The sequence below is a fragment of the Hypanus sabinus genome, chromosome 4, assembly GCF_030144855.1.
Source record: "Hypanus sabinus isolate sHypSab1 chromosome 4, sHypSab1.hap1, whole genome shotgun sequence".
NCBI classification, from domain to species: Eukaryota; Metazoa; Chordata; class Chondrichthyes; order Myliobatiformes; family Dasyatidae; genus Hypanus; species Hypanus sabinus.
In genome coordinates, this window is record NC_082709.1 from 91976722 (window position 1) to 91990892 (window position 14171).

Consider the following 14171-nt stretch of genomic DNA (forward strand, 5'->3'; position numbering starts at 1 on the left):
CTGGTTGCAGAAAATTAAGATAAGACACAACATTAAATTTTTAAAGAATTGTTCTGATAAAGTGTCTGCTGATGACGAAGCTGTGAGTTTGCCCAGATCATCACTGACAAAAATCTAACACAATGAATGCCCATATCAGTACATACAGTACGTGCGGTGAACATGCATAAGGCAAAGACTGCTTACTGGTAGCACATAAATTCAGAGTAGGAAATTATGGTGATCCCAAGCTATCTCATTATATATTCCAAAATCCAAAAGAAAAATCTGAAATCCAAAACACTTCTGGACCCAAGCATTTCGGATAAGGGGTATTCAACCTGTATGCGGCAAGTCAGACAAGCGAAAATAGGAAAAGCAAGCAGAATAGAAAATAAAAATATAGGTACAACATGCACAAATGCCAGAGGAACTCAATGGGTCAGTTAGCATCTATGACAGTTCACATATTGTAATTAGGCTATAAACAAATTCACACATGACAGCAGTCAGCTCAGAGAGCAGTCTCAAACGCTCAGTCATAAGACATAGGAGCAGAATTAGGCCATTCAGACCATCGAGTCTGCTCCACCATTTCACTACGTTTGATTTATTATCCCGTTAAACGATATTCTCCTGTGTTCTCCACCATCCCCCCATTCTTCTAAACTGGGGTGCTGCAGTATTGAAGTAGTTAGTGTGATGCTATTACAGCTGGGGGCATCAAGAGTTCAGAGTTCAATTCCAGCACCATCTGTAAGGAGACTGTACATTCTCCTTGTGATCGTGTTGTTCTGGTTTCCTGCCACAGTGCAGAGGTCATTGGGAATAGGGTTAAATAGGTGGGTTATTGTGCAGTGCTGTTTGTTGGGCCAGAAGTCCCTGTTCTGCACTGTATCTCTAAATAATAAATAAAATCTACTCTATCTATAGGCCTTTCAATATTTGGTCAAGTGTACACGGCAGGTGTTTGTAAGCTAGGGGAGCTTGTAAATAGGAGTGACTGAGTATGAATGCAAAATTGAAAAAAGCAGAACAGCTATAACAGCTTACTGCCTTAGCTGTCTTCCCCCTCTCATACTTACTTTCTTTAAAGCCAGACATCTGATGGACAGTCTGTAGCAGGGTGAGAATCTCACGAGCTGTTTGTTCAAGGACTTGAACTACTTTTCTGATTTCCTAGAATGAAGTGAACGTAGAACACATCACGGAAAAGGGAGAAATGCTCCTCAGATTAGAATCATTACCAGCATAGACACAGTGAACCAAATGGCTCCCTACTGTAACATTAGTTAATGTGAGTCTCTCATTTTATTATTTTCATGCCCTCGAGGTCATAGACTCATAGAGCACTACAGCACAGAGGAAACCCATCTAGTCCATGCTGAACTCCATTCTGTCTAGTCCTATCAAACCATACCTGGTCCATAACCCTCCATACCTTTCCCAAACTTCTCTTAAATGTTGAAATCAAATCCGCATCCAACCCTTTCGCTGGCAGCTTATTCCACACTCTCATCACCCCTGACAGAAGTAGTTTCCTCTATTTAAGCTCCCCTTAAATGTCACCTTTCACCCTTAACCTATGATCCTTTGCTCTAGTCACATGGAACCAGCTATCTTGGCTATACCTCTTCCCACCTGCTACTTGCAAGAACGCTATACCCCTTTCACAGGACCTTCATCTTCATTGCATCTGTTCACAAGATGAGACTTCCCACTCCAAAGCATCTGAGATGTCCTCCTTCTTCAAAGAATGAGGCTTCACTTTCTCTAATACTAATGCTGCCCTCATCCACACCTTCTCCATTTCCTGCACATTGCCGCTCACCCCATCTTCCCAATGCCATAAGTTCTGCTTGTCCTCACCCTATGAGCCTCCAAATCCAACATATCATTCTCCATAATTTCCATGATCCTACCACTAAGCACATCTTTCCCTCCCCACCACTCTCTACTTCCCACAGGAACGGCTCTCTTTGCCATTCCTTGTCCACTTATCCCTGCACACTGATCTCCCTCATGATACTCATTCCTGCAAGTGGGACAAGTGCTACATCTGTGTATTCCCTTCCTCCTTCACCAACACTCCTGTAGGTGACACTTCACCTGCAAGACTGTCAGGGTATGGTATCTTGTGCTCAGGGTGTGGCCTTCTCTACATTTGTGAAACCTGATGCAGATTGGGGAACCGCTTCGTCTGCCGTAAAAGATGGGATTTCATTTCAATTTGACGTTCCACTCCCATTCTGACCTGTCGCTCCATGGTCTCCTCCACTGTCAAAATCAGGTTGGAGGAGCAACAACTCATATTCTGTCCGAGTAGACTCCAACCTGATGGCATGAATATCAATTTCTCCGATGTCTGGTAACTTCACCCGTATTCCTCTTCTTTTTCCATTCCCCATTCTGGTTCTCCTCACCTGCCCATCACCTCCCTCTGCTGCCCCTCCTCTTCCCTGTCTCCCATGGTTCATCGTACTCTCCTATCAAATTCCTTCTTCAACCCTTTACAACTTTGACCTATCACCTCCCAGCTCCTTACTTCATCCCCCTCACCTGGTTTCATCTATCACCTTGTACCCCTGCACACAATACTCTAAATTTGGCCTCACCAAAGTCCTATACAACTTCAAAATAACAAACCAACTCCTGTACTCAATACTCTGATTTATGAAGGCCAGTGTGCCAAAAGCTCTCTTTATGTCCCTTTCTACCTGGGAAGACAAATTCAAGGAATTATAGATCAGCATTCCCAGATTCATCTACTGTACTCTTCAATGTTCACTGTGAATGTCCTACCCTGGTTTGTCCTTCCAAATTTCTATCACTATTCTTCATTGTTCAATAACTTCAGCCTTTAACTCTACCGCAGACCTTGCACAGGAGTACAGGAAGTTGCAGAGAGTAATGGACTCAGCCTAACATTACACAGGCTCATCCCTCCCCAACAACCGTGGCATCTACAGAAGGCACAGCCTCAAGAATACATCTATCATTAAAGAATCCCATCATCTGGGCCATGCCATCTTCTCACAGCTCCCAGTGAGTACAAAAAGCTATGCACCATTAAATGAAAGGCCTTGATAGAATGGATGTTTTCTATAGAGGGAGAGTCTGACACCAGAAAACACTTCCTCAGAATAGAGGGGCGTCCTTTTAGAACGGAGATGAGGAGGAATTTCTTTAGGCAGAGAGTGGTGAATCTATGGAATCCTTTGCCACAGGCAGCTGTGGAAGTCAAGTCGGTATGTATATTCAAGACAGACTCTTGATTGGTCAGGGCATGAAGGGATACAGGGAGAAGCAGGAGATTGGAGCTGAGAGGGAAATTGATCAGCCATGATGAAATGGCAGAGCAGACTTGATAGGCCTAATGGTCTAATTCTGCTCCTATACTTTATGATCCAAATCTGAAGCCTGCTGGATTAGACAATATGTCTTATGGGGAAAGGTTGAGTGAGCTAGGGATTTTCTCTTTGGAGTGTTGGGAGGATAGGAAATGATTTGATAGAAGTGTATCAGATTAAAGAGGCATCTAAATGATAAAAGGCAAAGACAGAGTGGACAATCAGCATCTTTTTTCCCCCAAAGTGGCATTGGCCAATACCAAAGGACATCCATTTGAAGTCAGTGCAAATGTCAGAGGTAGTTTTTTTTTAATTATACAAATGTGGAGGATGCCCTGGAATGCACTGCTGGGTTAGTGGTAAAGGCAGATATTTTAGTGACACTTAAAGAGACACATAAATGAAAGAAAACTGGGGGGTTATGAGCCATGTAGGAAGCAATTCCAAATTGCTCCCAGAAACTCCAGCCATTGCTGCTCTGCCGTTACTAGTTTCACCTCGCAAGCAATTGTGGCCAGCTCCTCTCTCATGCCTCTGTAATAATAGATTGACCGTGGACATGAGGAAATCTGCAGATGCTGGAAATTCAAGCAACACACACACAAAATGCTGATGGAACGCAGCAGGCCAAGCAGCATCTATAGGGAGAAACACTGTTGACGTTTTGGGCCGAGACCCTTCGCCAGTCCTGACAAAGAGTCTCAGCCCGAAATGTCGACAGTGCTTCTCCCTATAGATGCTGCCTGGCCTGCTGCATTCCACCAGCATTTTGTTTGTGTAGATTGACCATGGAGTTGGTTAAAACATCAGCACAACATCGTGGGTGAACAGGCCATTATTGTGCTGGAATTTCCCATGTTTTAGCGATACTCCCCTATCAGATCACCACTTCATCTCATACTTTCCAAGGAACTTCTTGCCAGCCTATCCTCCTCTCGTAACTCAGGTGTTCGAGTTCTGGCAATAGTTTTGTCAGCCTTCTTTACACTCTTTCCAGTTTTAATGATATCTTTGCCTCAACAGGATAATCACAACTGGAGATACAGTTTCACCAAAGTCTTGTACAACTGCAGCATGATATCCTAACTCCTACACTGTGTCCTGACTGATGAAAGCCAATATGCCAAGTGCTTTCTTCAACACTTTGTCTACACGTGACAGCACTTTCAGCAAACTTTGTAGAATCAAAGAACACGACAGTACAGAAATAGACCACTAAGCACATGCTGATCTAATTTTCCGCCTAGACCCATCTACCCTTCATGTTGAGATTGAAGCTGCATCCACCACTTCTATCGAAGGTTCATTCCACAGTCACACCATCCTCTGCTTTAAGGTTCCCCCTCAGATACCCCTTAAGTATTTCACCTTTTACCTTCAATGTATTGTCTCTAGTTCTAATCTCACCTGATCCCGGTGGGGGGGGGGGGGGGGGGGGGAGAGAACACTTGCATTATTTACCCTATCTATACCCCTTATAATTTTGTATACCTCTTTATGATCCCTCATTCTCCTATGCTCCAGACAATAAAGTCCTATCTATGGAACCTTTCCCTGTAACAATGATCCTCTTGGCCTGGCAACATCCATGTAAATTTCCTCTACACTCTTTCAATCTTTTTCATATCTTGCCTGTACATATGTGACCAGAACTATAAGCAATACTGCAGATTCAGTACTTCTACCCCAGCTCCCTCTGTATCAAAATACTACCCAAGGTCCCACCATTCGCTGTTTAAAGTCCTCCTCTGGTTTAACTTTCCAAAATGTAACATTCCAGTCCTCAATCCTACTGATCAAGATCCCCTTGTGCTTTTGATAACATTCTTCACTGTCTTCAAAACCACATGTTCTATCATTCACAATCTTGCGAACACATTCAGTCACTTACAGTAATAATAGAAGTCCCAGCACTGGCCCATTTGGCACAATGCTTGTCCAAGGAAGAACTTTACACCATCACTCTCTGCTTCCTACTGTCAAGCCAATTATGAATCCAATTAGCTAATGCTCCCTGGATCCCGTGTGATCTAACCTTCCAGATTCTTGTCATGAAAGCTTTTGTTAAACTCCAAACAGCTGTTGGAGGAACACAATGAGTCAGGCAGCATTAGTATGGTGGAAAATGGACAGTCAACATTTCGAGACTGCCGTTCCCGAGGCACCCCATAAGTTCTGGTTCAAGATCCATCAATGAAGATTCTCACCATCAACATCCATCATCATTAAACCCGTCACCATCCAGCACGTGCCCCCTTTGGGTTACTGTGATCGGGGAGGAGGTACCAGAGCCTGAAGACCCAGACTCAATATTTTATTAACAGCTTCTGCTCCTTTGCCATCAGTCTACGGACTTGTATTATTGTATTTTAATATATCCTTGTATTATTTATTTGTTGTAACTTGTAGCAATATTTATGTCTTGCACCACAAATTTCTGGACATACATCTAGGATCATCCACCAGCCCACTGTCACCCACCCTCTAGGTCTGTAAAGCTCCGACAGATTTGTTCAGACACAGACTATCCTTAATTTGATTTTAACAACCTAAGCCAAATTTGAGAGAGGTGGTGGTGGCAGCCTCACCCCTCTCCTCGGCCAGGGTGCTACTCAGTCCGGCTGGCTCGGGCTCACAGGCCCCGGGCAAGGGGAGGGGCGGTGGCGGGGAGACTTCTGCGCGCACATTGGTTTTAAATCGTGGCCCTCCGCTTGATTGGCAGCGGGGCCTCCAATCAGCTCCCGCCCTCCATCCGTCGCCATGGACACCCACCTCCCTGACTTCCTGATCGGCAGCTAGTGAGGCTTGCACCGTGCTGAAGAGTTCGCTGACCGACATGAAGGCGGTGGAAGAGCGGGAACGTGCACATAAATCGGTTGACGACCAATCGTGGACACAGTACTACCACCGCCGTCTTCCGTCTCCTCCTCTGCAGCTTCTTGGCGCGGGGTCCTTCCGTATTTATTGTCGCACTAAAACACCATCTCCATCCGTGACTGTTTTATTCTGTTACACGTTAAACAACATTAATTTTGAAGTGGTATCGATGGTTACATTTATGTAAAAATAGGCAATGTGCTTGCTAAAATGTATTTTTGTTTTTTTTATCCAATGGCATCCTCTTCGGGAGACTAAGCTGAAGGCCCGCGGTTCTGACCCTTGACCCGCCGTGCCGCCCCGCCCCTCCCCCTTCTTTGTCGTCGCTCGCCATTGTGGGAGTCGCAGTTTCGGCCATGGTGAGTGCGGCCGGGCAATCCGTCTCCATCCGCCTTGCGAACCGTCTCCAGGCGTTCGGGGTCGCTTTCGGAGTGGAAACTAAATGATTCGCGATGTTTCTGCGGGTCCCGCTCTCCTCTGCTGATGATTTGTTTCTCTTCCTCTCTCTCCCCCCCCATAGCCGTCGCACAAAACCTTCCGGATCAAGCGCTTTCTCGCCAAGAAGATGAAGCAGAACCGGCCGATCCCGCAATGGATCCGCATGAAAACCGGCAACAAGATCAGGTGGGTGCGGGGCGGCGGTGGGCAAGACCCTTCATCAGGACTGGCAGTTGTAAATCCAGTCCTGACTGCTCTTTGCCCGACTTGCTGAGTTTCTGCAGCATGGTTTGTTACACAGTAATGATTTATGTCTCATATCTGAAAAGATGGTGAATGAAAGGCAGTCCTGATAGTCCCATAGATGCTGTCTGGCCTCCTGAGTTCTGCCAGCATTTTGTGTTTTTTATTTATTTCCAGCATCTGCAGATTCACTCGTATTGCCTGATAAAATCTCCACGAGAAACACCGACTCTTTATTCCTCCTCCACAGATGCTGCCTGACCTACTGAATCCCTCAGCTGTCCAATCTCTTGTAGAAAAGAGACTGGGCCACTTCCCGAGTAAAATCACCATGTGGATTAAATGAGGGAAGATCACACAATGCAGCTACTGAGAAATGCGCACAGCCTTGCGCATAAAAGGAAGTGTTTCCACAGGCGCAGAGCAGACGTGCTTTGAGAGGGAGCGTGTGTGTGCAGGGCAAACTTTAGAGCAGTGGTTGCCTGAATGGCTGGTGGTAGAGGCTGTTAGTGAGGCTCATGAATATGCAGAGATAGGATAGGCAAACGTGATTGCTTTAGTTAGACGTTAATTTACTATCTTAATTAGTTTGGCGTATGAGTTACAGGGCCTGTTCCTGTGTTATCTCAGCCAGTAAAGCGAAGGAAGAGTATGGACCTTTGTCATTGAAATTAAGATGGAGAGACGAGATTGCTAGAATCTGCAGCCAGAAGGAAAATCAAGGCATCACAACCTGTTGTGTTCTAAGCACGTGTGTGTGAACAGGTCCAAGGCAGCATCTCTGGAGGCAAAACGATGGGTCAAGGCACTTCATTGGAAGGACTCGACCTAAAGTGGTAACTTCATTTCCCTCAACAGATGCCCTCTGACCTGCTGAGTTCCTCCAGCAGTATGGTTCCTTATTGTGAAAAGTGTTAGATTTTCAGTCACTCCACACCTGTACTGCTATTCACAATCTCCCATCACCACCATCTGTTCCGCTCTACAGCGTGTTCTGTTGTCTTCACTTACCAGTTCCCATCCTCTGTCTCTTCTTCCATCTGTCCATCAGATCCACATTGTCTGCTCGTTCCTGCTTGTCCCCTCCCTTCACGCTCAGTGCTGATACTTCAGCATTTAGAATGCACAGTCTCTTGTATTACCTGTCTCCCATCTAACGGAGAATTTAGATTGGAGAAAATTCAAATATGACCTCATTGCAACATATTCTCATGAATGGAAACAAAAATTCTCTTTCAGTTCTGAATTGTCACTGACCCAACATGTTAATTGTTTCTCTTTCCACAGTTGGCACCCAACTTGTGTTCCTTATTGGGTAGTTCTCTTTCATTGCTACAGTTCTGTTTGAACTATATTAAAAAAACTTGAGTCGTGGCGAGTTCCATAACACCAGGTTCACAAATCAGTGCGGATAACTTCACTCAGCTCAACTCTGCTCTCACTTTCAAAGACTCTACAACTTACCTAATCGGTATAATTTTATTTGTTTCTGTTTTGTGCATGTGATCCCTTATCCGATTTTGCTGAGTACTAGCCTGGGCTAAGAGACTTTGGGAATGAATGTAAGCAGTTTATGTGAATAATGCAGGATAGCTGCAGAGATGAAGTTTCCCTGGGCTGCGATATCTACAGCCAGGGGCCCAATTTGGGACTGGCAAGGGAATAAGCTTTATCCCCAGAGGTTGGAGAATCCTTGAATTCATGCAGCCAACAGGACTGTGGAGGCTCATCGGCTGAGTGTTGAGGACACAGATGGTTAATACATGTTGAAAGGCCTAGATAGAATGGTTGTGGAGGAGATGATGCCTTGGGACCAACGGGCATAGCTTCAAAATGAAGAACGTCCCTTCAGAACAGAGATGTGGAAGAATCTCTTCAGCTATTGAATCTGGAAGTTATTGCCACACACGGTTGTGGAGATCAAGCTATTAAATATATTTAAAGCAGAGGTTGACAGGTTGATTTGTAAGATTGTCAAACGTTTTGGGCAGAAGGCAGGAGAATGGGATTGAAGGGGGAAATAAATCATGCATGGACAGATGGTGGAGAAGACTCGATGGGCTGAATGGTCGGATTCTGCTCCTGTGTATTATGGTCTAATACACAAAATCTGTCTGTTAAGCAATAGTGCAAACATTACTGATTGGCAGAGTAAGTATTTCTTATTCTGGTTGATTGACAGGGTAGTCTCAGGGTTTTTTGGCAGAGACTTGAACTCTGCTGTTTAGGAGGAAAGGGATTTGGAAAGTTAGATTAAAGATGAGGTCGTATGGGGGTCATAACAACCAGTGGGACAGAATAAGAACAACTTGAAACTTAGATTCTGACCTCAGCATTCAAAACATTAAAGATAAATTGTCAGTACTAACAGAAATTGAAGGTGTGATTTGATGGCTAGTTCAGAGGCTTAGTTCAGCGCAGATACCTGAATGTTGAATGGTATTTTATTTTCTTCAGAAAGGAAAAGATAGGATGAGGGGTGAGATAGACAATAGGTGCAGAAGTAGACCATTCGGCCCTTTGAGCCTGCACCGCCATTCTGAGATCATGGCTGATCATCTACTATCAATACCTGGTTCCTGCATTGTCCCCATATCCCTTGATTCCCCTATCAGGACATTAATGAGAAACCCATCAAATTGGATGAAGTTGACTGATATCAATATAACATAAAAACTAGAGTTGGCTGATGTGTTCTGGGAAAATGGATGGTGGGTTGCCAGTGGCAGTCTTTGAAGGGATTGTCTCCGGCACTGTACAAAAATTTATTCCATTAAGAGAGAGAGAAGACTCCAGAAAGCATATTCCATGTGTGGTTAACTGGGGTAATTGAGGGTGGTATCAAATTCACAGGGGCATAATTATGAAGATTGGTGGTGAGCCAGAAACTTATCAGGGAGTGGCCCTATTAAATGGGAGAAAAATTGACAGTCGATAAGCAGCAAATTTAAAAACAATAGCAGCTACATGCTAGAAGAGCAGTTTCAAAATAATTAATAAAGTTGATTGCTAAAAAGAGATTACCTAATGAAGAAAAACTGAATGAGATGATCTAAAGGATCAGGATTTGATGGATGTATACAAAATTACAAGGGTATAGATATGGTAAATGTAAGCTTTTTCACTGAGGTTGGGTGAGTCGAGTTCATGGGTTAAAGGTGAAATTTGAAATATTTAAGGGGAACTTGAGGGAGAATGTTTTTACTCGGTGGTGAGAGTGGAATGAGATGCCAGTGGAAGGTGGTGAACTTGGGTTTGGTGTGAATGTTTAAGGGAAGTTTGGATAGGTACAGTTGCAAGAAAAGGTTTGTGAACCCTTTGCAATTACCTGGCTTTCTGCTTTAATTACTCATAAAATATGGTCTGATCTTCATCTAAGTCTCAATAATAGACAAGCACAACCTTCCTAAACTAATAACATTCAAACAATTGTACTACTTCTAGACAGTACTGAGTACACCATTTAAAAGGTCAGTCTAGTTTCAAAAAATCATGTGACCCTCTGGGGTAATGCCTTCTACAAAGCTATTTGGAGTCAGGTGTTCCAATCAATGAGATGAGATTGGAGGTGTGGGCTGTAGAGGTGCCCTATATTAAAAAAAGACACACAAAGTCAGGTTACTGACAGAGCCTACTCTTAAGAAAGATCTGTTCATGTACAGCATGTCTCAATCAGAACAACTTTCAGAGGACGTTAGAAGAATTGTAGAGATACATGAAACTGGAAAAGGCTACAAAAGCATTTCTAAATACCTGAGTGTTCACCGATCACCAAAGTGTTCCACAACACTTCTGGGACAATGTTCCATGGATAGATGAGACAAAAAGATGAAACTTTTGGTAGAACATGTTTGCAGGGGAAAGGGGACTGCACCCCACACCAAAACCTCATCCAACTGTGAAGCATGGTGGAAGGAGCATCATGGTTTGGGGCTGCTTTGCAGTTTCAGGGCCTGGGCAGCTTGCAAACGTTGAGGAACCAAAGAATCAAAATTGCCTCAAGACATTTTACAGAATGTCAGGGTAGCGATCTGTCACCTGAAGGTTAATAAAAGTCGGATGATGCAACAGGACAATAATCCAAAACAACAGAATGGTTTAAAAGGAAGGAAATTCATGTTTTGAATGGCCATGTCAGAGTCCAGATCGTAACCCAATTGAGATGCTATGGCATGAACTGAAACAGTTTTGTTTGGAGGAATGGTCTAAAATTCCACCTTGCTGTTTTTCAAGTCTGATCAGCAGCTATAGGAAACATTTGGTGGAGGTTATTGCTGCTAAAGGAGGTTCTACCAGTTATTAAATATGTTATTCACATACTTTTTCCGTTCTAGACTGTGAATGAACAAACAATGTTTTCAATGACGACATGAAAAGTACACTTTGTGTTATTAGTTTAAGCAGAGATTGTGTGGCTATTATTCTGACCACTTTTTTTTGAATAATGAGTGTAGAGAGCCAGGTAATTGCAAAGGGTTCACAAACTTCCTTGCAACTGTACATGGATGGGAGGGATATGGGTGGCAATGGGACTAGACAGAATAATAGTTGCTCACAGACTAGATGGGCTAATGGGCCTGTTTCTGTGCAGTAGTGTTCTATTATTCCATCACTAAAGAAAACATTCACCCTTTGGGGGAGGAGTCTTGATGCGTTGACAATGAGAGAAACGTGCAGAGTCTTGAAACAAATAATTTATTTGAGGTAGGAGCAGAACCATCAGAGGATCCCAGCATTGTGGGGAGGAAAGGAAGTGGGATTTTAAGTCATTATCACTAGAGTTAAAGGTTCCAGGGAACCTGATGACCCACCTTCTGCAGTCATGGTGGGGGAGACATTATAAAACTTCCTAGGTTCTGAAAATCAGCTGATGTAAAAATACTCCTGTTCAAGAAAGCCAGGAGACACAATAGGGGAAATTCAGCTAAATATCAGCATTTCTCATGTACATCTGTAAGTTTATGCTTCCTAATTATAAGGTTATCAGTAAGGATTTTATTCTTATTAATCTTAGAAATGTTCCACTTTCAAATTGAAACATACAGTGAATTGCATCATTTACATTGACACCCAAGGATGTGAGGAATCCTGCAAGTGTCACCGACTTCTCAGTGCTGATATATTGTGCCCACAGCTACAGAACACAATATGACACAGACATCACGTGCAGCAACAACAAAACAAGAAACAGCAGTAGAACAGGCCCACACCAGCTCCCAACCCCAGGGCAGGCTGTTGCCAGCCTCAATTCTTTGGCAATTGTCACACTTTTTGAGGTGTGAGCCTCAATCCTCACACTTTGGAGGGTCAAGTATATTTACCAATGAAATTACTTTCTATATTGAGGGGATCTGGTCTCTGGGGAAATTGGGGAGTGTAGTATTTGAGGTGAAGATGAGCAATGCCTGTCGGCCACTTAACATGCTGAAAAATATTGTTGACATTTAGGAACATTTAAGCTACTCTTTCAGAAATGTAACTTGCCTGGTTCACTTCTCCCTGGTAGTGGATTCTCATTATTTACGTGACTGAGTATATTGACTGGAGCCGAGTGCAGCGTGCGTTCTGCAGTTGTGTGCTATGCTGCTGGCACTCTCTGGAGCTCGGTCAGCATGATTTGTGTGTCCTGATGAAAAGTGTCGGCCCGAAACATTGACTGCTCATTTCTACAGATGCTGCCTGGCCTGCTGAGTTCCTCCAGCATGTTGTGGGGGGGGGGGGGGTCTTGCAATTCCTGTCACAACAGCAAGTGAAAGTCTAAATCAGCTGTTATTCAGCTTTGTGTTAATGGGTTAATTATCACGCCCCGTTGAGATTGTTAAAGTTCGGTCAGATTCCGCTCAGTGTCTTGGAAGTGAGCTGGGAAGACATTGACTTTGTAATAGTGGTAATTTTCTCTGTTGCTTCCTTGAGTGAGACTCTGACTTCTGATCTGGTTCAATACTCATGCCATGGTTTTAAAGTGCAACAACCTGGGTTCTGTATGTTCTCCCAATGAAGAAGTGACTTTCCTCCAGGTGTTCTGGTTTCCTATATGGTTAGTAAATTGTAGGCATGCTATTTTGGTGCAGGGAGCAGGGCATTGCTGTACAAATATGGCATTTCACTGTATGTATCTACGTACATGTAACAAATCTAGCTCTTCTAATCTTTAGAATACTGGTGTGCAGCGGTGGGGGTTGTGAAATTAAATGAGATTTTGTAGTTTTTGCTTGGGTTTGGAAAGGCTAATAAAGTCTTCAAACAAGTCTGTTGGCTAAACTGATGCAATTTTCCCTTCACAGCAGGTCTGCAATTACAGTGCCTCCTACAAGTGTTGTGCTGTCATTAATCCTGCTGAGATCAACGGCTGTCTGCATGTTGTATTCTATCTTGCCATTCAATGGCAAGATCAGATTTCATAACAGCTACATTCATTACTGAATTACCCAAGTTCTGTTGCCATTGAGAGAAGCTGCACAGTAACATGCCATTTTGACCCAGTGCTGCCCAATTAAACTGTGACCAATTATCCTACTAATCTGTACATCTTGGGGAAGTGGGAGAAACTCCACATGGTCATGGAGAGAACACACAACTCCTTACAGACACGACAAAATTTAAATCTGGGTCACTAGTCTTGCATGTGAAAATAAATTCTCCAGTTACTTCTGTCGCTGACATAGGAAAGATTTAAATTACTGTGAGGCTTACTCACTGCTGTTTATTGCTCTTGCAGATACAACTCAAAAAGGAGACACTGGAGAAGGACCAAACTGGGCTTGTAAAAAGATTCACTGCCTCTGGCACAGTGTCGACAGCTTAACACAGAACCATGTGGGAGAATAGAATTGCGGATCTGAGCTAATGTTGGCAGAACGACGTTTTCTTTATTTTCTATTGTTGAAAAATAAAGCTATTGTTGTTTGGCAACTGTATGTGTGAATTTTGACTATTAAATGTTTTAGTTCTTCAGGTGCTTTGTTTCTCTGATTGGAAATGCACCCTAGCCTTGTTGTGACATTTGGTGCAGAACGTGTGAGAGTGATGTAAAGCCAAAATGCTCCAGGTGTTGAAAATACCAGGTGAGGGAGCAATCTGTGTGATGTGTTAATACGGGTCACTGCCCTGATTCATGGCTCTCAATCTATAGGTTTGCAACACATTAGTGCACTTCTAGATACGATTAGCGACCACCTTGTTAATGCAAATATCTAATCAGCTAATCATTTGGCAGCAACTCAGTGCATAAAAGCATGCAACATGGTCAGGTTGTTCAGACCAAACATCAGAATGCGGACGAAG

At 43.5% G+C, this 14171-nt stretch overlaps 2 protein-coding genes across 2 annotated transcripts in view; one reads left to right on the forward strand and one right to left on the reverse strand.

The window, feature by feature from the left end:
• Positions 1-6311, reverse strand: part of tsn (translin) — a 31629-nt gene extending 25318 nt beyond the window's left edge. The window contains exons 1-2 of the mRNA XM_059967657.1: positions 6102-6311; positions 1065-1158 (exon numbers count right to left, since the gene is read on the reverse strand). Coding sequence (XP_059823640.1) covers positions 1065-1158; positions 6102-6167 — 160 coding nt within the window. The 5' untranslated portion in view covers positions 6168-6311. The remainder of the gene's footprint in view (positions 1-1064; positions 1159-6101) is intronic.
• A 131-nt stretch (positions 6312-6442) lies between these two features.
• rpl39 (ribosomal protein L39) lies at positions 6443-13841 on the forward strand. Its single transcript, XM_059967659.1, has 3 exons — positions 6443-6565; positions 6727-6830; positions 13606-13841. Exons 1-3 carry the CDS (start codon positions 6563-6565, stop codon positions 13652-13654), a joined length of 156 nt encoding a protein of 51 aa, XP_059823642.1. The 5' UTR covers positions 6443-6562; the 3' UTR covers positions 13655-13841.
• The last annotated feature ends 330 nt before the right edge of the window (positions 13842-14171 follow it).